This window comes from Rhinolophus sinicus, chromosome 8, assembly GCF_057876585.1.
Source record: "Rhinolophus sinicus isolate RSI-liver-muscle chromosome 8, RSI-T2T, whole genome shotgun sequence".
Classification (NCBI taxonomy): Eukaryota; Metazoa; Chordata; class Mammalia; order Chiroptera; family Rhinolophidae; genus Rhinolophus; species Rhinolophus sinicus.
This window is the reverse complement of record NC_142508.1, coordinates 66,207,323-66,234,506: the sequence shown is the minus strand read 5'-3', so window position 1 is coordinate 66,234,506 and position 27,184 is coordinate 66,207,323. Positions and strand designations below refer to the sequence as shown.

Genomic DNA, 27,184 nt, shown 5'->3' with positions numbered 1-27,184 from the left:
AGCGTAAATCCAGAGAGGTGGGTCTTAAAGGGTGGTCCCTACACCAGTAGCCTCACCATCATCTGTTGGAAAACAGAATCTCAGGCCTATCCCAGACCCGCTGAATTAGACACTCTGGGGGTCGGCCTGGCCACCTGTGGTCTAATAGGCCCTCAGGGGGCGCAGAGGCTCTGAAGCTGGAGAACCATGCACTAGAGAATCCCAAAGGGGCACTAGAGCTGGGAGTCACCAGCAGCTACAGGTCCCCGAAAACGGTGCTTCCCAATGTGTGTTTCAAAGAACACTAGTGCTTCTGGAGATTACTAAGGAATTATTCCCCTAACGAGGGGTTCTACTGTCAAATGAGTTTGAGAGTCCCCGGTTTAAAGTTTAAAAGGTGTTTTTATCACAGGAATTCTTGACTTTAAGTAGGCTAATGTACAGGTACCATGTCCATCACAGAGACAGTACCCAGGTGGTGTTTCCCAAATTTCCTGGATTACAGAACAACCCTCTTTTCTCAGAACACCTACTGTCATCCCCCAGAACACCTGTGTTCCACAGACCCCGGTCTTGAAGAAGAAAAAGCCAAGAAATGTAGGCATTCAAGAAGTCAGTAGGAAATGCCAACACCCATTCCGGATTCTACAAGACTGGCTTTCTCTTAGCTTCTGTTTAACGACAGCTTTGGCCGAGTTCACCATCATATGTAAACCAGAGAAACATAAAGTTCACTCCAGCCTTAGGGGAGCTGTGGAGTTGGGGTTATTAGGAAAAGAAAGCTGAACAAGTGACCATGGGATGTCCCATGAATAATCCAGTGCCACAGCCCAGAGGCACCTGGGAGGTATCATTGGTATCAGACTCAGCAATGAAGGGCTGACATTTCCAAGGGCTTGTCAATTATTTTAATAACTGACTCTTCAAGGGTGGCGAAGGCCAAGGGGATGAGTTTACTCATTCTCAGATACGTGTGCACTTGAAGTGAGCTCCCCCCTCTAGCCCCGGGGATCTAGGAAAATGAGGTGGCCCAGATTCAACAGCACCCAGGGGTAGACTGGTTTCAGAAAACTCTTCTACCTGCTCTCAGAGTGGTAAATGCCTCCATCCTTGCCCAGATCTGACAGGCGGAGTCTGTGGGCATCCCAGGAAGGGCTCTGACTGTTCCCTAGGCAGAGGGGCACTTCTCATCTACGTGAGGGCTCCGGTGGAAATGAAAGGGGGCAGAAAGAAAAACTGAAAGGGAAAAACAAGCTGGGTGACATCATTTCCCAGCTTGCACATGTCGTGAGGGCCTCCTGAGAGCCAAGCGGTGGGAGTGCGTCTGACTGGTATTCTCTGCCCTCACAGGGTTCGGCCCAGCACAGGAGGCAGGTGGGGAGGGTGACGTGAGGTGAGGGTAGACGGCAGGAGGAGGGAGCCCAGGGCACGGCAGCCCGGAAGCCAGACGGGGTGGTCCAGCCCATGGGCGTCAGCTTCCCTCTTGCCTTTCCCCCATCTCCAAGACCTCCAGCAAAGTCCCTTATCTCACTTCTTAGAACCTTATCTTAGGCCTTGCAAAGGGCATCATCCACATTTGGGTTAAAGTATGAACAGGAAGCAGTGTGTCCTGATGGCCAGCATTAGCCAGAGTAGGAGCTTAGGCGCCGTTCGGACAGGGAGGCCGCTGGAGAAAGGAAGCCACGAAGCAGGACGCTGAACTGGGAACAGAAGGGCAGGAACAGCCTAGGAGCCTGACAGCAGCGGAGCCGCCACACCAGCCCCGGAACACCCACCTCCTTTTATGAGAAAGAGAAATATACTTCTAGCTCATTTTTTAAATCACCGGGTCCATGAAACATTTCTAAATGGTTCTAACCAGGTAGTTTACGTGTAAAATTAAAAAGCTTAAATGTAAATTGGAATTATTTCACTAAAGATGCTGACTAAAATGTATATACTATTCAAAAAATTTTATTTAATTAGCAAGAGTCAAGGCAGCGGGGGCAGCTCTGAGGGGTACTGAGTTTATGCCCTATAGAACCCCGCCTCAGGGCCAGAATGGGGTAACGCCACAGATCTGGAACACTTGCCCTGGCTTGCCCTGGCCGGCAGTTCAGGGATGCCAGGCCCTGCCATGCTCCTCCCAGCCATCCCTGGGCGTCCCTGGGGAATGCCTCCCTCTGCGCAGATTTTCCCTCTGCGCTACCATGTGTCATCTGCTCTCTTCCTGCCCCGGTTCACAGCAGGGTTCATAACTGCTCCGTTCATAACTGCCTGCTGCCACCGGCCCCACCTGCTGCACCGGGAAAGCTGGGCTCCAGCAGCTTTATGTGACATCTCTGGGCTGGGAGATTTTTGTGACCAGCCCCAGTCATTGCAAATACACACAGCATCCTCTTGGCAGTGCCCGGTGGAGAGACGAAGAGCTCCTAACCCATACATTCCAGGTTAGGAAACATGATGGTTAAAAAAGAAAAACACATTATCTTACTGGCAATAGGATGCTGTAGGAAGCTAAAATCACTGGCATAGGAAGCACTCCAAATAGAACATCAGGTTTTAGGTGAAGGATTTATTGGCTACTATAGAGCAAGAGTTTTTTTCCTGAAATCACATTTCCCCTAAAACAGATGCTCAAATTGAGCGGTGGGGAAAACACTGGACCAATCATTTACAAATTCCCCAAGATGGCCCTGGGATGTCAAGGGTCCTGGTCATAGAGGTTCTCGCCTCCCCCAGGCTTCTAGTTAATCATTGGGGCTGAGAGATATGTTGCCACTGGACTGCTTCCCCTCGTCTTGCCCACACAGCCCAAAAATCAGTCCAAACAGCCAGGGCGGGGAGCCACAGTCCTTGCCCTCTTAGCACTCCCTCTAGGAGTGTACCACCAGGGGCACCTGTCACCTGTGTAGCGTCAGAGAGCCGTGTGCACAGGTGCTACACTCAGAGGCTGGGACAAGGTCTTCCAACCTTCACTCACCCCAACTACTTCTCAGGAGGCTCCGAGGCCTGTTTCCCCAAAGTTCACAATTGACCCTTCCCTGCATTTGCAACCAGTGTTCTTAAAGCTCTCTCCACCCACCTCCACCGGGGCTCCAAGAACCTTTGCTAGCAAGTCCCAACTTTCCTGTCCAAACGGTCCCCAAAGAGAATTTTCTTCCTTTCTCTTGTTTCCTACTTGACTCAAGAGACAGCTGCACCTTCAATGCATTGTTACAGCTGAGCAAAGCTAAGATACTTTCTGAACCAATAAAGATGGTTTCATGCTCTATGGCCCAAGGTGTCCCCTTGGATGGAAAAACATTTCAAAAAGACGTAAGGCCACTTGTATCTCTCTCCCAGGCCACAAACACTCAGTAATTTCAAGGGCGAAGCTCCACACACAAGGCCACTAGGGACTAAGGGAGCCTCCGAAGCCAGGGCTGGTGGCCCTTTGCCCCAGCTTGGTACTGGGCAAACCAGCCAGGCACCAAAAGCCATTTCCCTGATACGGAACTGGCAGCAACTCAAGCAGGAACCAAGGCATGATTCTAAGGACAAAGAAGCCCAGATGATGAGGTGGTAAACGCCACAGTGGCCTCATGCTGGGAAACCACTACACACTGGGCTTGAGCCAAACACAGCACAATTGTGTGGAAGTCTAAAGATGCCAATTGTCCTGAGAACTGGTCAAATAATGAAAAATAATGACATTGGCTCCACGCACTGCTGGCTCTCCTGACACAGATATGAGGGTCTCCAGCAGGGGAAAGCAGGGCAGGATGAGGCAGTCCAGGGTGAGAGAATGTTTTAGAATTGTCAAAATATAAATGGTGCCAACTCCACTGTCATTGGTTGTGTGACCCCGGGGAGTCCCTTTGCCTCTCTGAGCTTCAACTTTCTCCCTTGGGATATAAGACCACTACCTTGCCCTCCTGAGTGGTCTGAAGGGTTAGAGATCATGAACCAGCATGATGTCAGGTGGCTCTTGCTAAGGGTTTAATTAGAGGGATCCAGTAATGGAAACCACCATGAGACGCACGAGGGGGGATGCAAGGCTGCAAACACTACAGGGTACAACAAACACATTGGTCCCATTTGTCATTTACCCGCGAGGGCCAGAAACCCAGGACAGACACCGGCAAAGGTGAAAAGAACATTAGGAAAACAAATCTGGCCAGACACAAAGCCCTCCCATGAGCAGATTTTCCACATCATTCTTAATAGCTAACTTGGCAGCAGCGGGCATTTTTCTGGCACGATCTTTCCCATTCTAAAAGCCACGTTTCTGATTCTCCGGAGTTAATATTCGGTCCCGGTTTTGTTCAAAAAGTTCTAACATTTTCTGCATGTTGTGGTCAGCCTCAATCACCTGGAAATTAAACACATGGTCACAAGGCTGCACGTGACCCCAACGCTGTCCTTCTTTCAAAGATGGAAAGAAAGAGATGGAGGCAGCAGGAGGAGGCAGGGAGAGGAAGGCTAAAGCCAAACAGCTCTCAGTTCTAGGTCAATCTACATTCTCAGCTGTATTTCCACTGAAGAACCGACCAGAGCGGTCCCCGCAGCAAGCTCATAAATGATTTTTTTTCTCATCATTTTATGCCATCCAATTTTCTACAACGAGGGGGGAAAATGGACTCCACCTCTTTAAAAATGCACGACAGTAATATCTCACTTTCCAGCAACCTCACTGCCTTGAAGAGCCACAAGTGAAAGTCTGAGCAGCCCAAACAGACGTCCCCACGGCCATGCACAAGAGCCTGTGCACGACCCGCCCTCCGATCTCACACTATTTACATATCCCTGCAGCCTTAGATATCCATGTGCCTGCCTAGAGATTCAGCAACAGCAAATCAAAAAAACAAGGGGACGGAGAAGCAAGAAATCACGGCACACATCAACAAAGTTAGAAACGGGCAGTGTCAGCAGGAGAAGCAGTACCGTAAAAAGCAAAGCCAGGAACTGAGAGACATCAGTAGACTGGGGCAAACAGTCGTACACACCTCAGCACCTAAGGGCGTCACCACGTGACAGCACAGAACAGGAAATGGTGCTCCTTCAGGTGCCCCGAGGCACCGAGAAAGGTGCAGTGTGCCATCCACGGAAGAAGAAATGGTAGCATCAGAAAGGCCATCACCCCAAATGCTTAAAACTACAACCCCAGTCTAGAAGCTTCTGCCATCTGGAACGTTCCTTCGCTGACAATGCTGGATAAGTGAGATGTTACTGTGGTCTCTGGTGTGATGACACTGAGACCCATCACCTTCCCTCAGGTCTGTCCAACTCAACCCAGAATGGGGAATTGAGAGACAAAGAACCCCTTTCACCCTCCCCGCTTATGTCTTCCCCAGACTGCAGAGTGGCCAACATTCCCCGGGTCACTTCTAGAAAAGTCTCCTGCACAGTCAGGGGGACTTACCAGAACAGGGGCTGCTACGGGGAAAAGGACCCCTTTGATGAGCCATTCCTCATAGAGTTGGTGAATAGCATCCAGGTACTCCTGCCAGGAAAACACACACACACACACACACACACACACACACACACACACACACGCTGTTGGAGCAAGGAGGAGAGATAGCAAAACACTCCCACCCAGTGTCTTGGGCAGGTAGGGCGGGTATCAATGACCATGGGGCAGTGGCTTGGACCAGGAGCCCACAACAGCCACCCTGGCTCAGGTGGACAGCGATAAATGCAGCCACTCACTCTGCCAGCCAGGCCGGGCATCACAACAGTCAGAAGTATCACCATCGCTGCCCATCCCTCCCTCTGGTGCACCTTCCCGCCTGGCTTCTCTCATTTACTGCTGCTTTTCTAGCAGCAGGGAGACCACCTCCTTCAGTGTGTTGGGGGTGGTGGGATCCATGGCCAGGCGTCCCAGTCCTGGGCAGCCTGAACCCTTCCCTCCACCAAGAGGAATGTAACTGTCACTGGCCTAGGAGCCCCACTCCCACTGCTTGTACCCCACCAGACAGCTCGTAACCTGTGAATCCTCTGAAGCATAAAGACCAACTTCAGAAAACCCAACGAGGTGGAATCTGCGGATAGAGAGACCTGGACACGCCCCTAACCCCTCAGTGCCTCTGCACCAGGCAGGACTGGACAGCACACACTTTCCCACGCATGGCACAAGGTGCTCTTGGCTGCCCACCAACACCTCCTCAAGCGGCAATTTATTCCCAGCCCAGCCCTTAGTATGAACTGCACGGCTGCCTTTTCATCCACCACTGAGTGCTCCCTTAGCCACAACAAACAGATTTGTCCTGTAGGACTTGTCAAAACCATTAAGACAGGGGCGGCTGGATGGCTCAGGTGGTTAGAGAGCAGTGCTCAGAACACCAAGGTCGCCAGCTCGATTCCCACATGGGCCAGTGAGCTGCGCCATCCACAACTACATAGAAAACAATGATTTGACTTGGAGCTGGAGCTGATGGGTCCTGGAAAAACACACTGGGTTCCCCAATATTCCTCAATAAAAAAAATTTAAAACAAACAAACAAAAGCCATTAAGACAATAGCTTACAGGAACTCCAGACTTGGCATTTCTTTAGAACAGCTGGGTCAATGCACAGAGCTGCTGTGCCCCCTCACTGCGTGATCTATCCCTGCCCCACTGTGCCCTTCCTCCAATCATTCCTGTCTCTGGATTTCAAAGGACCTGCACAGACCGAGGCCTGGGCCTTCATGGCAAACAGGGCTGAGCAAGCTTCAGGAGCCCAGTCCAGCCCATCCTGAGCTTAGCCCCTGTGACATGCCATGGATGCTTGCACAGCCTCTGCCTATGTACTTCTAGTGGCAGCTTCTCACATGGGGCATTTAGTTCAATATTAACTGAGAAACTCCCAGGTGCCAGGCCATGGGACACATGCTGGGGATACAAAGGGAATGAGATGTAATCTTAAAAAGCTCACAGTTTCCTGAGGGATGGGGAACAAACATGTAAATAAACAGTTTCAGTATGCTTGTCCTAAGGGCTATGATCATAGTAAGCTCAGGGGTTGGGGGAGCACAAGGGAGGGAAGGTCAGGGAAGGCTTCCTGAAGTAGGTGACATCTGAGCTGAACTTAGAAAGCAAAAGAAACTACTATGCAAAGGCTCATTTGTGTAATCCTATGATGAGTGTGTGTGTGTGTGTGTGTGTGTGTCCACTAGTTCTTTATGGCCAGAGTATGAAAGACAGACAGTAGAGGGAGATAAACCCATCGTCCAGGACCTTGTATGGCATGCTATGAAATGGGCACCTTATCCTAGACCGTGAGGGGGAGGTGGGGAGTGAGGCAGCCAGACAAGGAGCGCCATCTGAGCCTCTTACGACAGCACCACCTAGAGCAGGTGTGGCCCTGAGCCAGAACCCAGAAGGGCAAGGCAGTGAGCAAACACCAGTGAGCGCCACCTCCAATCTAGGCACTGTGCTAAGTACTGGGAATGCAGCAGCGAGCAAGAGGGCACATTTTAGAGCAGATCAAGCGGGCACAACAGCAAGCCATCTTCAGGAGATGAACCTGGTGATGCCCGGGCAGGGGGCAGGGGCGGAGGAGGGTGCCACCACTGAGTCTGGGGCAGTGAAGCAGATCTGGACATGGCACAGGCTCTCCAGCACAAGGGAAGTCAGTGTTCACCCTCCGATATGCTCAGTTCCTGTTTCTCTCTCTGTGACAGCAGCACAATGATCTCACAGAGGGTGGGGCCAGTTCACCTCTAACTGGGTTAAAGGGGGCTCTTACCAATGGAATGACCTTCTCCTCTTCCCTGCATCTCATCTTTAACCTCTGATAACAGGTCTCAGGAGTGGTCCGGAGATAAACTGAGATTTAAAAACATACGTGGCTCTAATGACTCTGTTCATGGCATAGAAGTGAAAGCCAAGGAGAAGAAGAAGGAAGGCATGTGGGTAAGGCATAGAGAGAAACATCTGCCGGCATCTCTGAGCAAGAGACACGGCGAGGCTGAGCTCCCAGCTCAACCACTGACCAGCTGTGTGACCCGACAGGCACCGTGACCTCATCCTGACTTCTGTTCCCTTTCCATGTCACCAGCCCGACCAGGTCACTAAGGTTCCAGACACAGAGCTTAGCATCAGGCCCGGCACCTAGGGGGTCCAGGTTCTGTCCCCTCCTGCCTCCCTTACAAACTAGAAAAGCCCACCAAATCACAATGGATCCAGAGGAGAACGCCTTGAGGACCAAAGGCCAGAGTGCTTCTCTGGGAGGGACCAGGAGCCCCCATGTTCTGTCTGCTCTTGGGGAAAAGGCTAAACAGATATGGGGAAAGAATGCCCAACGGTCAGGGCCCGCCCACAACCCCCACACACACACACCCCCTGCTGATGTGGTGCCTGGACAAGCTCATGGTCACTAGTCCCAGGGGAGAGGGGCCGTCTCACCTATCAAATCCACGGACAAAGCAATGTTCCTCACGATCCAGTCAAACCACTCCGACAGGACCACATAGTCCACTTCAGGCATCTTCCCGCTGCAAAGAGAGGTGTAAGGATTCTGTTTACCCACGAGAAAGTTTCTGGGATGCGCCACTCCCCTAAAGGAACTGGGGATCGTTTTTGTTGGAAGGGTGTTGCCAAGGGCACCATGGTGTAGTACGACCCACAGAACAGTGAATGTGTAGGGATGACAAGGACCCTAACACCCCGACCTTCCCCTCCCTGGGGACGGACGACAGTGTAACGCAGCGTGTCATGGCGCTGCCCAACAGGAGAGCTCACTTGGGATTTGAACTCCAAGTAGAGACGGGGCTTTGTCCCTGAGAACAGGGACCGCTCCGGTAGGGAGGTGGAGTGGCAAACCAATTCCACCTCCAGAAACTTATTTTGTGGAAATAATCACAGACGCCCACTGCAGCACTGTTTAAAATCATGAAAAACTAAGTCTTGATACTCTATGTAACAGAAAGCCATGCAGGAAGTGAGAGTGATGGTGTAAAATAATATTTAATGACGTGGAAATGCTCCTAATCACATGCTCGTAATTCAATGAAAACAGGATATGAAACTGTGCGTATAATATGACCCGACCATTCTTTCAAGAGTATTCGTCCACACATTTTGAAAAAAGACTAGAAAGAAAAACACCAAAATGTTAACAGGACTTTTCTCTGACCTGTAGTATTATGGGAGACTTTCAATTTATTTTCTTTATGCCTTTCGGTATTTTCCAAAATATAATAACCTAGTCTCAAATTAAGAGTGGGGGGCAGGAGGAGATGACTGCATATTTAAATTGTTAACTGAAAAAGGAAGGAAAGGAGGGAGGGTGGGAGGGCAGGAGGGAGGGCAGGAGGGAGGGAGGAAAGGGGATGGAAGAAAGAGCCAAAGAGTGAAAAGAGACCTGGCGTCTTCCTGGCCCCTGTGGATTTCCTCTGCCCTGAGAGGAAATGAACAGGAAAGAAAGGAATGGCAGTAGCAGGAGGAAACAAACCTGTCAACAGTTGGGTGCCCCCTCAATGGCCCAGGAGAGGAATTCCCTGTTAGCACCCTTCACCCATCTTCGATCCACTCAGAACTGGGTTTGGTGACTGACTACAAGGGGCAGATATGCCCGAGCTGTGTGCAGTGGGGGATCCAGGCTGAGCTGAGTACGGAAACAGACGCCTGGTCTCCCTGATTCTGAGGGACGTCAGGCAGCGGGTGCTGTCTCATCCAGGTTTGTGGTTTTCCTCCTGGGAACACTGCCTGACTCTGCCTGAAGAATGGGGTGACCAGCAGCACTGACAATCTCCTGCTTTTCTTTCCACAGCACACACACAGGGCGGCGCTGCCTCTCTACAGAAAATTCAACAGCGCAATTCACCACCAGTGGACTGAGAGGGTTTCATGGGGCCTGGCCTTTGTCGCAGGGTGACAAAATTGAGGTCTTGGGTCCAATAAATCCTGCTGCTTCTGCTTGGCACAGTTTGCTGCCACCTTTGCCCTGAGGCCCAGAGAGCCCCTGGTTTGCACAGCACAAGTTAGAACAGAAATCTCACACTCAAATACCAGCCACCTCGTGTACACTATTTTCTTTTGTTTTCACAAGACTTTGTGAGGTCAATTTTAGTCCCAGTTTAAAGATGAGGAAAACTGAGGCCCAGAGAAGCCCAGCTCTGTCTGAGCAGGGATTCAGGCCTGGCTCTCTGTGACCCCCCAAACCCACATGCTCTCCAGTGCATCACTCACCTTCCCTGCTCTGTCAACCGAGGAAGGCCTCGCTCTCAGACCCATGACTCAGCTGTGAATCCCCCACATCTGGACGAGAGAGGGGGAGGAAGTCCAAGAGCCAGAGCCAGTCAGGGAGGTAGGAAGACGTGCCTGTCGTTCCCAACACAGGGTCTTAATCAACGTCCCCGACCACCGGCCCCTCATCAGTCTGGGTATCATTTCCCGAGCTGGGCCCACTCAATTCCCTTACTTCTGCTCTTAGAACATGCCGACCAGGCAATCTTGCAAAATCTTTCCATTCAATTATTCACCGCCGCTTTAGTTATGTGAGTCTTTCTCACCACCTTCAGCTTTTCATTTCAGCACAGTGCCCACACCTCAGAAATTCTCGTCTTTAAGGAAACTGTGGAAGCGGAATCTTCCTCTTCAGCCAGTCACACAACCCTCTCAGACCCCTGGTGGCCTAACTGTGCTTACAGTCTGCCAACCCGAAACTGGATGGGGGCTGGGGGCAGGGGGCGAGGTACTGGAAGAGGTAGTCTCTCCCTAGGGGAACTGCTCACTTTTTGAACCCAAAAGGTAAAACCGCCCTGTGAGAAATTCTGCTTTGAGGAGGCAGAATTCCAATACGTGGGCTTTTCTGGACATGGGAGCCTGCAAGTGCAAACGGCAGGGCCAGGCCCCCAGATTCCAAGCCAAGGTTGCACGAGCTTCTGATAAAGAGAAAAGCATCAACCCCAAAGGTGAAGGGGCAGCAGTCACTCGCCCCCTGCTGTGTGTCCCCACATGAGCTCCCAGGCGGGACCTGACACCCCACACATGCCGTCTGTGGTTCCCAGTACCCAGCCAAACTCCCCGCAGGTGGGAACCAAAACATCCTCTCCTGGGTACAGGCAAAGGAGGCAGCCAACCCCAGGTCTAGGCTACATTTGGTGCAGGTTCAAATGATGGCAATCTCTACTTTGGGGGAGCAGAAACCTCTCAAAACATCCACTTTTTCAATAACACTTCGCTGTGGATGACCCCCAGCATCAAGATAAGCTGGGGTTGGAAGGAGGGTGATCACAAAGAGAGCCCACACTCTATGGTCTTCCTTCTGTCACGTTTAGCTCTGGCTAAAACCACCTTTCACTTTAGCTCCAAAAAGAAAATCTTTGGCCTATGGCTGCCCTACTCCTGACCTGGGGTATAAACCCAGAGACCCCTGAAACAAAGATAACACAAAACCCCCAACAACCCAAACCTAAAGCAACAAATGTGAAACAGCTGACGGTGCAGGAAACAGGAAATCCTGCACCATGCAGAACTTTCACTGCCTGGCCCCAAACACTACCCATGGGGAGGGGGGCTCTTGATTTCAGGACCCCAAAGGCCCAGGGGATGCCCCCAAAGGAAACAACAGGGACAAAATTCCAGAGGGAAAGGGCAGGCATTAGGTCAAGGGCTCCTTGCAGGCCACCTGGCTGCTGGCTTCGTCTGAAGCTCTGCCCCTGCAAGTACGATACCCACCCAGCAGGATGGTAGCCGCCCCATATAGAAACTCAGGCTGCCTGGCCCCTCCCTGGCTCAGTGCAGCAGCGAGTGCATGTGACCATGAAGCACAGTGAGCTGTGGGAGCTGCCAACTGTAAAGCCTGGGCGGGAAGAGGCAGAGGCCTGGCTCCCCGAGCCAGCACTCTGGGGGCGCCACTGAGCCTGATGTCTCTGGCCTTATTAACGAGAAGTCTAGGTGTGTCTCCCCACTCCCTCCTGACAGCTGCCCCGGCCAGTTTCCTGCCCAGTCAGGAAGAAACACTGGCTTTCCAATCCCGTCTAGATTCCTGGTCTGCCACACAGGGTCAGCAGTACCTACTCAGGGCCGCTCTGAGGTTCAAAGGGGAAGGACACACAAAGACCCAGACGAGAAAAGCAGCTCCTGTCCACAGGTCCTGGCCCTGCCCCTCAACCACCGGAGCAAATGCCCCAATTATCTGCATAGGCTGGTCCAGTTCACAGGAGTCTCAGCTACACTGGGAGGGTGCTTCTCAGAGGTTCTCTGCCTCCCAAACCTGGGGAATCCGGAATATATGGCTGCAGGAAGGGGTACTCCAAGCTACATGCTAAGCATGATGTTTGTTACAGATAGACAGAAGAACATGTTAGAATGCAAAATCCAATGACAGTACAACATAAAAGAGGAAATGTCAAAGAAACTCTATTTGTTAAGCAGCCTGCTTCAGGCCACAGGGGCTGCGGGGTCAAGGGGGGAGGCAGCCACCTGTGTGACCTTGGAGGACTGCAGGGAAAGGGTTTGAGGAGCGCCACTTTCTCCCACTTCCCGAAACCATAGTGCTGTGTGGCCTGGCCCTCCAGATGCCACGTGGTCCTGGCAGCCTCTGGAGCACCCGAGGCCACACGCCGACCAACAGCCTCTGGCTGCATCAAGTGCCACCAGCACTGGGTCTCAAGGCTCCAACAAGGTCTGCGGGGGAATCCACGCCCTCTGGGGGAGCTATCTGGACTTAAAAGAATTAGACGCCAAGAACAAGGACACTGTACATTTCTTCCGTGGTTTTTCGTCCCCCAGATATCCTCAGCACAGATGCCAGGATTTCTGGGAGAGCAGGGCGAAGCATAAGTACGCGTGAAATTACCAGGGAAGGAAAAGAACTCAAAGATGAAAAGCCACAGCCTGGCCCGACACCACGCACAGAACCATCCAGGACAAGGCCCATGTGATCTTGCCCAGTGACCTGGACCATAACCACAGATTAAGAAATACAGAACCACTATCAGAAGCGTCGTAATGAAGATCTATGTCAAAGCCCATGGACAGCAGCTTAAATTGCCCCTGGGACAAGCAAAGACACGGGGCTCCTGGGGAAATTCCCCAGGCACTGGGCAGCCTATGGAGGGGGAATTTGGTGAAGACCACGGTAGGTAGGGACCCACATAAGAGTCACAGGATCCAAACCAGACAACTGTTCCAAAGGCTCTCCAGAGATGAACAACAGGAATTACTCGCAGTGACAAGAAGGGCTCAGAGAGGTTTAGGCACCTGTTCATGCTCACGAAGAGAACAAACATGGAGCCAGGATGGACCCCAGGTCCACCACCTCCACACCCTCTCACTCCCCTTGACTTCTGGCCTCCATTCCAGGTCACCTTCTTCAAAAAAGAGCCACAGGCTGCCACACAGACTGGTCCACACTGACTGTAATTAGAAGACAGAGACAGCCCAGCTATGTGAGGGTGACACAGGCTCCCCGCCAGCTAGCGGCCCAGTGTCTGCTCTTCGAGCCACACTTTTATCAGAGCAGTAAACAAACACCAAAGGGGCTCCCTTGCACGTTTCCCTTCTCTCTTCTGCTGTCCTCCCTCTGGCAGAGACGCTAATGAGCAGAGAGCAGAGAAGAATGAAGGATCGTGGAAACCGAGCAGTGACTACTCCAGCCTTGCTGGAGACCCAGGCGGCTGGGCAGGATGGGACACCGACATTGGGAACACTGCCTACGGGAAGGGCAGAGCCGCAGGACAATCTGAGGTCAGAGGACAAAACCCTGGCTGCTGTCCCTGAATCCGGAGAATAGGTCTAATGTTCAGAGCAGGTGGAGGCAGAGGCTCATCCTGAGGCCACACAGGCTCAAGGGCACGGTCCAAGGCAGCTCAGTACCCATGGGACATGCCTTTTTGTGGCGCCCTCAAAGGAAAGCGTGTAAAAGAGCTGGGGCCAGAGCCTAGGGAACAAGTGGGGACGGAGACCAAAGAGCGACAGCACCCAACAATCCAGTGGTTAACAAGTACTGACCAGGTGCCAGCTCTGTGCTGGTTCCCAGCCAGGCAAGTAAACTAAGGGTGGTCCCTGTCCTCAAGAAGCTTATAGGCCCATTGGGGGACACACAATAGACAATTACACAAATAAACATATACTAAGTTAAACCACATGAAATTGCCACTTTCATAGGTCAAACTTGGTCCAATATCAAATTTTTCATATGATTCAACCTAATTAGAAGTTGTCTTAAATATTACAAAGAAAACCAATAGACAATAGTAATTAAGAATAATAAGGGGCTTCACCCATCTAGACAGGGTGGTTGGGGACGGTCAGGAGAGGTGACATTTAGGACGACAACTACAAATGAGAAGAAATGGGGGGCCAGCACATAGAGAGTAGAAGGCAGATAGCAGGACCAACTCCGCAAGCACCCCAAAGCTCAAAGCAAGAAGCAGTAGTGTAGGGGGCTGGCAAGGAGAGGGGGACCCGGTACACAGTTACCAAGAAGGCAGGGGTGTGGAAGAAGCTGAAGTTTCAGGCGTCAGCCTGAACCCCATTTCCCCACGACCCCTAAAAATCAGCAGTCAACTGAGCACAGGAATGGAGGGTCCCACGCTTCTGAGGGCTCAGCACTGCAGGCCACCATAAGTCCCCTCCAACTATATCAGCATGACAGAGTCTGCTCCCATGAGGGTAGAAGACAGTTCTGAGTGAAAACCACAACAAATATCATGCACACTGCTAGAATGATTGCTCTAGTCACTCCAAAATCTTCACCCTCCCCAAATCCTCCCACTTTCCCATGTAACCCACAAGGGCCCTCCCAGCTCTCAGGCTGGGTTGGCTGTGTGACCCACTTTGGCCGAAGGGCAGTTAGCAAATGTGAAGCCATGGCTTGAAAAAGCACTCGTAGATGTCTGCTTGTGCTTCTGCCCTCTGCCATCACCATGAGAAGTGGATGCCCAGGCGAGCTTGCTGGTCCCAGAGGAGGATGAGAGGCAAGAAAAAGAGGCGAGTCACCTCGTCACCCTTGCCGGGGCCCTCCTAGACCAGGCGACCTACAGACATATCATCAAGCCCAGATAAGCTCAGCAGAACCACCTAGCTGACCACCCTAGATAACTGACCCATCAGTACAGAAAGCTGTCTGTCGCCGAGGTTTTGTGGTTGATTGTCACACAGCATTCCTGTGGCAATACATAACTGATACAACACAGTAGGTATTCAACATCTGCCAATCGGATAAACAAGTTCCAGTTTCGTTTCTAACAAATTAATGGTTTAATAAATTAGCAGCTGAACAAACTACGGTACCTTCTATACAGGTTCTCTACAAAAATGTATCTTGCGCTGTGAATCGACCGCTCCATCAACCTCACAGGTGACGTCTATAAAACAAAAAATGATTCACTAACTCAGGCAAAGAGGAGGGGGTCAGGAAGGCTTGAAGAACGCCGATGCTCCCCTTGCCAATGGCCCACACTGAATACAAGAATCGAGAGGCTGACATTAGGCTCAGCTGTGTTCCTCCCTCAACCTGGACCGTCTGTACCCCTAAAGCTCAGTGGCCAGTGCAGCTGTGCTGGGGCTGAGGGCTCGTCAGCAGGAGAGATAAGGCTCAACTGGATTGTGGGTTTGGGGAACTGCCAAGGGCTGTCCAGGAAAGTGGTATCAAATGCAAAATATGGTGATTACTAGAAACCTAAAATAGGGCGCCTTTGCTTAAGTGGTGGGATCTGAATGCCTACGGTAGAGAGCTCAGAGAGGACTGGGGTTTGGGTGACATTCTGGGGACTATGCCATCAGTGCCTCAGCGTCTGGCTTTCTGGGACCCCAGCAGGATGCCCGACCTGCCAACTCTGCCACTTCCTCATGGTTGGAGATCACTGCAGCCCTTTGGAAACTGGGAAAGATCGTGTCCAGAAGGAAGCAGGGTGACACTGACATCTCCCCTGTGCCAGGTGCTCACACCCTCCACAGACGAGCTCGCCCTTCGTCCACGGGGAAGCAGGAGGGGCCCTTACCCTTGACACCAAGTGGGCAAACGCTGCTTTCACTTAGCATGGCACCCAAGCACCAACAGCACAATGGGACCTGAACCAGCAAGTCAGAGGCGGAGTCAAAGCCAGAACCCAGGAATTGCCCGACTCTCTCCCTACCTGTGTGTCTATCTGTCCATCTGTCTTCCCTTCCATTTCTGCCCTCTCCTTACTTATCACTTCCCACTGCCCATCTTTTGCTGGCTCCCCATCCATCTATCTCTCTTTCTGCTCATCTCTCCTAGTCTGTCCATCTCTCTTTTTCTCTCTGCCTCCTTCATGGTAGATTTCCTTAAGTAGAAGATCACACGTATGTCCAATTATATTCAGATATAATAGAAAGAATTCAGATTTGCAAGCGAGTGCCTGATCAGGAAACGTAGACTGGGCAAAGGGGAAAAGTACCCACCTCAGCTCCTCTAACATGTAGCATTTAGACAGGCATTTGGGGAGATAGAAATTCATATGGTTCTACTCATATCTTTCCATTTTTAAGACATAGATCTGTGGAAGAATGACGCTATAGTTGCAAGCACCTTGATCAAAGCACCCAGCCAAGTGGCTACGTCAGCGTAACTGGCTGTAGGGATCTCCTTCTTAGAGAGGCTCCAAAGCCAGTGTCTCAGGTGGTACATGCGATTTGGAATTATGGGTGCCAATCGGGATCTCTTCAGCCAGGCTTTCTTCCAAGATACTGCCCCTCTTCACATCCTCACTGATGGAGGAGCCTGAGCAGCCTGTTTGTGCTGCATAATCTTCCCAACACCCGATTGGCCCAGGGCTGGACACCTGACCCAAGCTGAGCCAATCAGCTTCTTTCTCTCAAGAACTTGAACCATGAGCCAGACCTTGTGAAGGTTAGATGGTGGTTCTCAAACATGCGAACAAAGCGTGCATTCAAATCACCTGCAGAGCTTGAGAGAACACAGATTGCTGGGCCTCATCTCCAGAATTTCTGATGCAGCAGGTCCAGGATGGGGCCAGAAAATGTGCATCTCTAGCAAGTTCTCAGGTGCTGCTGCTGCTTCTGGCCCAGGACCCACACTTTGAGAAGAACTGAGTTAAATGGTGTTGAGCCCAGCTGTGGTCGGATCACGAAGACGGGCTCACTGTGGCATCAGAGCAATTTCTTGGCTGGCTGAGGTGGGTGGGGGCACTGGAGGCTGGTGGGCGGGGGCACTGGAGGCTGTCCTCAGAGAGCTACAGGAACAGAGACCTTGGCCCGAGGCACAGAAGGCTGAGCAGCACAGAAGACCCAGCGAGGCCTCTGCGGGAGGGTTCCCTTCCTGGCAATTATATGCCCCTCATTTGAAGAAAAAGTTAAGAAGGTTGAAACCAAGCATCTGAAAGGTACCTGAGGACGAGTGTGCTGGTCCAGCATGGTGAGCTGCACATATGTCTGCAGCGTGAGGCCCCATCGACAGGCATCACGGTACATCAGGCCCTGCAGAAGAGAGAACACAGCAACATACCTCCAAGTGCTCTCTCTGTAGGACTCTGATCATGTTGGTCACTGATAGCCATCTCATGAATCCTTGAAACCTATGTGGGACTGAGCTTGGGCCAGAGACAAACCTAACATGATCACAGGGCCCTCAGAACAGAGTGGACAGAGCAGTAACAGCTGTAATAGAAGCTGATGTAAAGTCCCCAGGGAACATTCATTCAGCCATTCAATAAATGTTCATTGAGCCCCTGGAGTCTCTCTATCCATCAGTCAAAGTAAGCCTGTTAAACCTAAATCAGTTGTCAGCCAGTCCCCCCTGCACACCACCCCCCCCCCCCGCCCCGCTCAGAACATTTCAGGGACTTCCCATTGCACTGAGAATGAAATCCAAAGCCCTTACAGAGCCCTAGAGAATTGCTTCCATCTTCGCTTGTCTCCTACCCTCTAACTCTGGCTCAGTGAGCTGCCAACCACAAGAGCCTCCTCAGTGTACCCCAAACACTCAAGCATGATCCATTTGCTGTGCCTGCTGTCTGAATGCTCCTCCGACAGATACGTGCATTGCTCACTCCCTCACTTTGTTTGGGTGTCTACGCCAATGTCACCTTATCAGAGATGCCCTCCCCAGCTATCCCTTCTGAAATAGAAGCCCCACCCCATCACTCTCTACTGCCTGTAGATACGGAACACGTCATGCTCCGTATTCCACTTACTAACAATCTTACTCTGCTCTCTTCCACATATTCGCTTTTTTTTTTTCTCTTGGTCCTAACCAATGAAACTCCATATTGTGCATTGAAAACTGCAGGCTCCTAACTGTGGGTAAAAGAAAATCTCAGAAAGGTTAGGAGAAAAATTCCTCCTTGTCTGATGGCTACAGAAGCGAACACCTGTCTGCAACAGAAAGCCGATTCAGATAAAGGGATGAATTGAGACGTTTCACAAAACTATGAATCTTGCTATCCTGTCCAGAGTAGAAACTTGCGTAAAAATATCTGTTTTTTATTATAAAACTGTTATCAGAAATGCTCTCTGTACCAAGAATACTCAGACTTCTGAGACTGCAACTGAGTCCTGTGAAATGTCACCTCTAACCCCTAATGTCTGCATTCTAGTTGCCTTACACAATAATCCAGCCCTGGCTCCTCCATTTCCTAAAGAATGTGAATGTTTCTGAGGCTTTTTGGTTATGCCCAAAGAGAAAGACTGGCATTCCATCTTGTCCCACACGCACTGAGGTGAAAACTCTTTTCATGCCTCGGGGATTCTTTAGTCAAAAGACTCTGAGAGTCTTTGCTTTAATTAAATATCCTTTACCTGCTTAGATTTCTTCCTAGCTCCAGGTAGCACCACCTGCCACATCATACATTTAATTGTCTTCTGCCTCCCCACACGGGAATATTAGGGACAGGAGAACAAAAGTGGGCAAAATTACCGGTTGAATGAATGACTAAACAACTACCTACTGAGTGCTCAGCCGTGTGCTGTTCTCGCAAACAACAGTGACTCAAATTAGACATACTCCCTGCCTCTAGTGAAACTCAAGAGTCTAAAGAACCATACAAGGAGATCCCAACTGTGTTGCTAGAAATGGGGGACAGCACAGCCTCCCCCCAATCCAAGGCTTAAACATAGATCTGTCATTTACCAGCTGTGTGACCTTGGGCAACTTATTGCAGCTGCAGTTTCCTCACCTGAAAAATGAAACTATATCCCTGCATCATGGGGCAGGTGCCCAGAACCAAGAGCCTTTCTTAAGCGCTCTCTTACAGGACCCAGACTCCACCCTTCTCTTTGAAGCAGCCAGAGCAGAGCCTTCTGAAAAGGAAGGAGTGCAATGGCCACAGACACACCATAGCCCCTGCTTGCGAGGTCCACCCTTGGGAAAGCAGACAGGTAGCTTCAGGGCAAGCCAGAGGCAGCCCCTGGCCATTGCCAAGTGCAAACCCCAATCAGAGGTTTACCAAGGAGATAGGTCCTGGGGGGCTAGGCCTGAGGAGACCTGGGTAAAAATGGGTTTCTTCCAGAAGAGGGTGGGGGTAGAAAGAGCAGCAGGAGATAGAGGCCCCCAGAAGCTGCGGCTGACCACTTGGGATAGTTTGGGATCACCGACAAGAGATTCCAGGGCTCTGCACATGCTCAGCAAAGCCTTTGAGGTCCTTGACTTCAGAACGCCAACATGCCGCCATTTTCCATTTGTCTCCTCCCTCTCCTCCTCCAACCCAGCTAAGAGCGAAGAAAATGTCTGGGCAGGGGGCAGGCTCGGGCTCAGGCCCCACCAGCACCACCATCCCTAGGTGCTAGAGAGGAAGATGGTGGTTCACACAGGAAACAACACACTCACCAAAGGATTATGGCCACGGACATTTCTCCACTTGGGTACAGGCTCTGGTAACACCTGCAAGGAAAGGAAACATCAGAGAGTTGCAGTTTCTCAGTTCTGAGCTCTGTGAAAGCATGTGTTTGGGGGGTAGGGAGAGAGAGAATAAAGATTTGGGCTCCCAAATCTTTGAGAGCCAAAATAATTGAGCTACCCTGTGTGAGGCCACAACTCCATCTAAACATGGCTTCCTCACGTGACTTCCAGAAATGACTTGAGAACAACTCTATCCATGCCTATATACCAGTATGTGCACATGCCACCTCTCCAGCTGCCTTGGGGGCTCCCTGAGAGGAAGGCACGTTCTCTCAATCCCTCCTCCATTTGGTCCATCCCAGCCCTTACTGCCCACCATGTCTAGCTGGGCAGGGAGGTAAGACAAGCTACTTCAAGCACTTCAGGCTACGGCTTTTTAAATGGTGTTCTTGGGGTCAAGATTTTGAAAGTACCCAAATCCACCTGGGGACCTCCAAGTGCATGAGCAGGTACCATAAGTCACAGGAGACCAAAGGAAAGCAAGGCACAGGCCCTTGAAGAGTAACCTCCCCCACCTCTTACCCCCCTGTGCCTTTGCCCATGCTAGTCTTCCTGCCCAACAGGCCCATCTCACCTCATTTCACATCAACTTTCATTACATGGAAAACTCCTATACATCCTTCAAAATCCAGTTCAAATATCCTTTCCTCTGTGAATTATTCCCTGCCCTTCCCAACCTCTTCTCCTTCTTCTGGGTCTTCAGCATTCCATTCCATTCCTATCCCCTAAGTAGCATATGCTGTACCACTCAGGCCGCAGCACAGTGCCTGGCATAGAGTAGTGTCCTCCTTAGATATTCATTATCACTGATGTTGTTATTCACTGGCTGCGAGGTCTCCAGTGGGTATACAAGCACAGCTGACCCTTGAACAACACGGGTTTGAACTGCGCAGGTCCACTTATACACGGATTTGTTTCAATAAACACCTATACTGTTTTCGATCTGTGGCTGGGAGTCTGCAGATGTGGAGGGTGGCCTGCATCCATGACCTATGCCATTTTATAAAGGGGACTTGAGCATCTGCAGAATTTGGTGTCCGCAGGGGGTCATGGAACCAATCCCCTGCGGATACCGAGGGTAGTTAAGTCTTGGGAGAATCAAAAGTTATACACAATTTTTGACTGCACGGGGTTGGTGCACCTAATCTCCATGGTGTTCAAGGGTCAAATAGACTTCTAAAGTGCCACTGAGAGTTACACCACTCAGGATGGGTGTCCCCAAGACCCCCACCTCCCCAGGTTTGGTGATTCACTAGGGGAACGGAACACAGCACATAGTCTTACACTGCACTAAGATTCATTACACTTTGGGTGGCGAACACACAATGAGATATATAGATGATGTATTACAGAATTGTACACCTGAAACCTATGTAACTTTACTAACAATTGTCCCCCCCAATAAACTTTAATTACAAAAACATAAAAATAAAATAAATAAATTTTAAAAGATTCATTACAGTGAGAGGATACAAAGCAAAATCAGCAAAGGAAAAGGGCGCATAGAGCAAAGTCTGGAGAAAACCAGGCGCGGGCTTCCAAGGGGCCTCTCCCAAGGGAGTCACACAGGACACACTCAATTCCCCCGGCAGCAAGTTGTGACAACACCTGTGAAATGGTGTCTACCAGAGAAGCTGGCCTGAGCCTGGGAGTTTGGGGTTTTTGTCAGGGCTCAGTCATATAGGCAGCCTCTGCCTGATATTATACATATGAAAATTCCAGACTCCCAGAAAGAAAGCAGGTGTCCAGAATAAACCATATTGTTTGCACTGTTTAGGCACAGAGAGCCACACCTATCAGTTAAGATACGGTGGAAACTCATGCAAAGCTTGAGTTCCCACATGCCAGCCAAAGGCCAACCTCACAAACTAGCCTCCAAGGAGAGCAGTCTCAGGCCTGCTATGTTAACTCTTTTCTGCACAACAGGACATGAACATAAAGAAGACAAGGGCTAAATCATGTTTATTATTTTTATCAAACCATATATATTTTTAACAGAAATAAAACCAGGAAAGGGAAAAAGGAAAAAAGGAAAAAAAAACACAAACGACTCTAAAGGTATGGAAATTATAGGATCTGCAGAGCCGCAAACAGAAAAGATTACACCACTAAAATCTACAACAAGGAAGAAGGGTCAGGGTCTTGGTGCTGAAACAAATCTTAAACATTGGTGAGGTTATTTTTAGTGACTGGGCTGTAAATAAACTAGAAATTATGTTAATACACAGGTCATACTCCCCCGATATCTTAGCTGTACCCTGCAACATTCCAGCCATGCTCTATAGTCTGGTTTCTTCCACATGTAGACTCTCCCTAACCAGACTGGGAGGAGCTCTGTACCTACACTGTCCAACACAGTGGCCACCAGCCACATGTGGCTATTATGAACTTGAAATGTGGCTAATCCAAAGTGAGATGCGCTGTAAATATAAAATACACTCCAGACTTCAAAGACTTAGTATGAAAAACAGAATGCAAAATAGTTCGTTGATGATTTTTGTATTGATTACCTGTCGACGTGGCAATATCTGGAATATGTTACGGTAAATAAAATGTTCTCTCTGGTTTTTTATTGAGGCTACTAGAAATTTTACATTCCACATGTGGCTTGCCCTCGTGGCTCGAATTATATTTCTTTTGCACAGGGCTGGTCTATACCACCTATAAATTACTCTGACAAGCTTTTGCAGGTTACTTCGAACCCGGTGTGAAGACCGTACCTCGATGTCTGTTGAATTAGAGAAGAACTCCAGGCATGTCGTCTTCCCGCTTGCAATGTTGCCCTCCACACATACCTGGCAAAAGACAAGTGCATGTTAGAACCTGGAAGAGTATCAGGGAAGACTTTCTAGGGAAGGGCTCAGGTGAGCAGCCTAACCGGTTCAGTTTAAGACTTCAGTGTGTACACAACAATCCTTCCACAGGAAACCACTGAGGTCCCCTGGTTAGGAATAAACAAACTGACCCTCCCCTCCAGTGGTAGGCTCCAAGCCCACTGCCCCCCATGACAGACCCTCCCTATGTCAAACCCTAGACCATACACAGCTTGCCCTCAGTCCCTTCATTCTGCTCTTCCCTAGTTCAACCCCTCAGACTCAGATTTTAGGCCTATGTGTCCTGCCTTCTTAACTAGAGCCTAATGGCTTTGAGGTTGTGAAGCAGGCATATGCTACCTAGAACCTAACTCACTGTTTTGTGCAGAAGACACTCAGCCGTGGGCTGGAAGGTATTAAGGCAGGAGAGAAGGACTTGGAGGAGCCCCTTGCTGCAGGCCAGGCCCTAAGATACGTAGCATACGCCATCACCACACGGAACCTCACCAAAACCTGGGAAGTGGGTTCTAACATGTTCACATCAGAGACAAGTGAGGCTTGAAAAAGGGGGTAAAGCAGGGAAGACAGCTTGAACCGTCTCTCTGCTCAGACTAACTGCACTGGGGGAGAGGGGTGTCACGGCACTGGACAGAGGGGCCACAGCCAGCCATCTCGGGTCTGTCTGTACCAAAAACCAAGGAGCCTCCTACGAGTACCTCACTGTAGGGAGAGAAAGCATTTGAGGCAGTGGTCTTCGGTCTTGCGTATATGCTAGAATCACCTGGGAGCTTTTGAAAAATCTGTACAAGGAAGCTACAACCGAGCCCAATTACAGCGTCATCTCTCAGGTAGGACTCAGGCCTCAGTACCTGGTAAAGCTCTCCAGGTGATTTCAACGTGCAGGAAGGCTGAGCACCACTGCTGACAGACACCCTACCCTGCTTGACAAGCACCAGAGGAGCTCCCAGACCCAGCAATTCTGACAAGGCTCTGCTCAGCAAGGCATTGCTGGTGACACAAGCCACAGGGTTTTGGCTCCAGCACATCACAAGAGGACACGAGCACTTCCACACAAGTAAGAAGACAAACTGCCCCTTGAGAACACATATTAGATGTGCCTAGGGCACACACAGTCAGGGAAGGACCCCTTCTGCTGCACAGTGACCTTTACACCCAGGCTAGAGGCACCCAGAGAAATGTGGGCCACTTAGGTTACCTGTCCAAGGTACCGGGCCTAGCAGAGGAAAGAGAAATCACACCCAGGCCTGGCAGACCTTCTCATGACCCCAGTGGAGCCTTAGTCACACCCTCCATTAACATGGGGTCAGAGTAGGCTGAATCACCCTGCCTCACCCACTGTAGACTCTTGTCGGCTCTGAAGGTTTCCTCCTGCCTTGATCCTAAACGATATCCAGAAGAGCTAGACAATCACACTTCCAACAGATGCCAGGCCATCCTCCAATCCCGGCTCCCTGCCAGCTCAGTCCTTTGGAACTCAAAACTACAAAATGAACCCAAGGGAATGCACAAAAGGGAGATCCCATTAGGAAACTAGGAGGTTGGGTTTTTTTATGGTTCTTTAAAGAAACTTCTCCTCTTCCTACATATTTCAAGAGCTCAACCAAACATCATTCTGCACCAACTTTGTTCCTTTCCTGTTCACTGCAAGGAACATATTGTTCAGATGAGACCTTCTTCCAAAAATACTTGTTCCAATTCCCATCATGAAATTCTGAAAGTTGGTAAATCTAAGGCCTTTGATTAACAACTGGTTTTCCTGGTACAGCAGGCAAGGCATGAAGAATCTCACAAATATCATTACCTTTCAGCATATTTCAGGCAAGTATTTTCTATAGTTTCTGATCTTTGAGAGTCTTTCAACTGCTCATTGAAGGCCTATTATGTGCCAGGCACTGTGGACTCAGGAGCCAGTCCCAGCACTCGCAGAGCTCACAATGAGCGTGAGGATGGGGAGGAAAGTAACAGATTACAAGAAAAGCATGCTGTGGGAGCACGTGGCCGGCCCAGCCCATTGCTCTGTGATGTGCTCGAGTTTACCTCCACTTTCCTGGGCTATTAGACCTTGAGTCCAACTTCACATGATTGTAACTAACACTGCTTTGCATCACCTAGCCTTATTTGTAAATAACAACATTGAATATTTTCTGAAAATAGAAGTGAAGCATCTTCACAAGAAGGAAAACAGAGAACTAAAAGAATACAATAAAAATCACTCATAATTCCAGAGATAAGCATCATTTGGATGTTCAATCAGAACCAAGCTTTCCAGAGCAAACAAGCTCGGGCTCCAAAGCCCCTACCAGAAGAACCAAAATATATATTGTCCTATTAAAGATCCCGAAAAACCTGCAGTAAATAGGAAACTCGCCCAAATATCCAACAACTGGTAAATAAACAACCTGTAAGTACATCTACACAATGGAATACTATTGGGCAATAAAAAATGAATGAAGTTCTAATACATGCTACAACATGGATGAACTTCGAAAATATTATGCTCAGTGAAAGAAGCTAGACCCAAAAGACCAAATGCTGTATGATTCCATTCGATAGGAAAAGTTCAGAAAAGGCAAAGCCACACAGAAGAAGTCGATTAGGGGTTGCCTGAGGCTGGGGGAGGGACTGCAAAGGGGCAGGAGGTGTCTGTTCCTAGTGATAGAAATGTTCTAAAATTAGACTGTGGTGATGTCGCAGGACTCTGCAAATTTACTAAAACTCACTGAATGGTACACCTAGAATTAGTGCATTTGAGGATACGGAAATTAAACTCAATAGGGCTGTTTTGTTAATAAAAAAAAGAAATGCAGTTTAATTTAACATTCCAATAACTGATAAGGGAAGACTCCTCACCCCCCAAATTCTCTCTCCCTCTCTCACACACACCCACCGTTAACATACCCCAACTTTCCCTTAACTGGACTGAAAATTTCTGTATAACAGTTTGTAATATTTCTTTCCTGGCTTTTGTTTTCCTATAGATAGTTTATGTATTATTTCATTTGGATCATACTTCATATATTTTTACACTTGGTTTTTTTTTCCACCTCTTATATAATGAGTACCTTCCCAGGTCATTAATCATTTTTCAAAAACATGATTTTGAATACTATTCCATCACATAGGATATCCCACGGCCTCCGGGGAGAGGGAGTCTGAGGCCCGGGGATGCAGATAAACTTCTCTATCCCTGAAGATCCTCTTGCACGTTTTTTACTATGTGCATATATTTCTTTATTCCCCTCCCCAAAAGTAAAATTTATATTTATATATATATATATATATATATATATATATCATATATATATCATATATATATCATATATATATTATTCTATGCTGGAAAGTACACATAAAAGAGTGACTTACCACTGACCTTTTCTCTTTTTCATTTTCTTTATCTACAAAAGACAGGAAATCAACTTTTAAACTCCTAATTTGCTAAACAACCACAAAAACAGTAATTTTTATGCTTGTTCCCTGACCTAAAAACGTTTTGCAGTGACCCCTGGGACCCTCCCTGGGTGGATGGAAGCAGACCCACCACAGCTGTCTACCTTTGTGTGACACTGCAACTGCCACCTGGGTCCTGTTGGCAGGCCTGGAACCCAACTGCGCTCAGCTTTTTTTCACTTTGCGTATTATACTTTCCATTTTCCACACATTTTATATTTGTCCTCACAGATGGGTGTCCAGCAAGTTAAAACAGAGTGGCTCCCTCTCGCAGTGCACGGGTAAGAGTTGGCTGTGGGCATTGGTTTCGGCCCAGGTCTCAGGTTTCCACCCAGGACTCCAGGTTCTCTTCTAGGCCCAGGGCTGACATCACAGCCCATCAACTGCACAGGTGGTTCAGAGGTGTCACCAAACAGCCCAAGGCCAAAGAATGCCATAACTTTGCTTTAACAGGGCGGGAAATGGTATCCATTTCTGAAGGTGAGGGTCTCCACTCCCTGTGGGAGAGGGAGGGCACGGGAACCTACCCCACCCACCACCCGCTGGGGCCTTCCAGCCCCCACCACCTACGCCCAAGGCCAAAAGAATCAGACCAGGAGTGGGATGGGGAGCAGCCCCGCCCATGGGGAGTGGGGTTCTTTCTACTCTTTAGAGGACTCCCAAGCTCCAAACGGGATGGCCCAGAGCCCCAAGGTGCCATCCGCTGGCTGCCAGCTCACGTCTGGGGTACCAGCCAGTGGCTGTCCCCGCCCCTTCCTGCGCCTCAGAGGCGTTTCGGATTCAGGCCGGTCCCAGGTCGGTCCCGGGAGCTGAAGGATGGAAGTGGGGCGGACCCCGCTGAGCGCCAGCCGCCAGCGAAGTGGAAAAGAGATGCGTTACCCCAAGGCGAGGCCCGGCGCTGCGCCCCCAACGGCGCCGGACCAGAGGCGGAGCTTCGGAGGCCCTGGCGGCGCAGCAGCCGAGTGACCCAGCTCCGCAGCGGTGGCAGCAGCATGGCCCGGCGGACAGATCCCGCGGGTCCCGACTTCCTGTGCGAGTCGTTACAAATCTGCGCGAGCGCCGCCAGCCCGGTGGCTGGCTGGCCAGCCTCGCAGCGCCGCCTCCATCCCGGCGCCCGCCTCGCCCGAGCGCCTGCTGGGCCAGGGC

At 50.1% G+C, this 27,184-nt stretch overlaps 1 protein-coding gene across 3 annotated transcripts; it reads right to left on the bottom strand.

The window, feature by feature from the left end:
- Nucleotides 1-1,916: 1,916 nt before the first annotated feature.
- On the bottom strand, nucleotides 1,917-27,184 carry TK2 (thymidine kinase 2). Of its 3 annotated transcripts, XM_019755200.3 has the most exons (10): nucleotides 26,918-27,179; nucleotides 25,955-25,986; nucleotides 22,475-22,549; nucleotides 19,683-19,736; nucleotides 17,246-17,335; nucleotides 15,167-15,240; nucleotides 8,330-8,418; nucleotides 7,671-7,750; nucleotides 5,363-5,443; nucleotides 1,917-4,312 (listed from the first exon to the last, which is right to left on the bottom strand). In XM_019755200.3, the coding sequence occupies exons 1-10, from the start codon at nucleotides 27,030-27,032 to the stop codon at nucleotides 4,214-4,216; spliced, it is 789 nt and encodes a 262-aa protein (XP_019610759.2). In that variant the 5' UTR covers nucleotides 27,033-27,179; the 3' UTR covers nucleotides 1,917-4,213. The 3 variants fall into 3 exon arrangements, with proteins under 3 accessions (XP_019610759.2, XP_074170879.2, XP_019610774.1); XM_074314778.2 differs by lacking the exon at nucleotides 7,671-7,750 and having other exon boundaries at nucleotides 26,918-27,184; XM_019755215.3 differs by lacking the exon at nucleotides 25,955-25,986 and having other exon boundaries at nucleotides 26,918-27,178.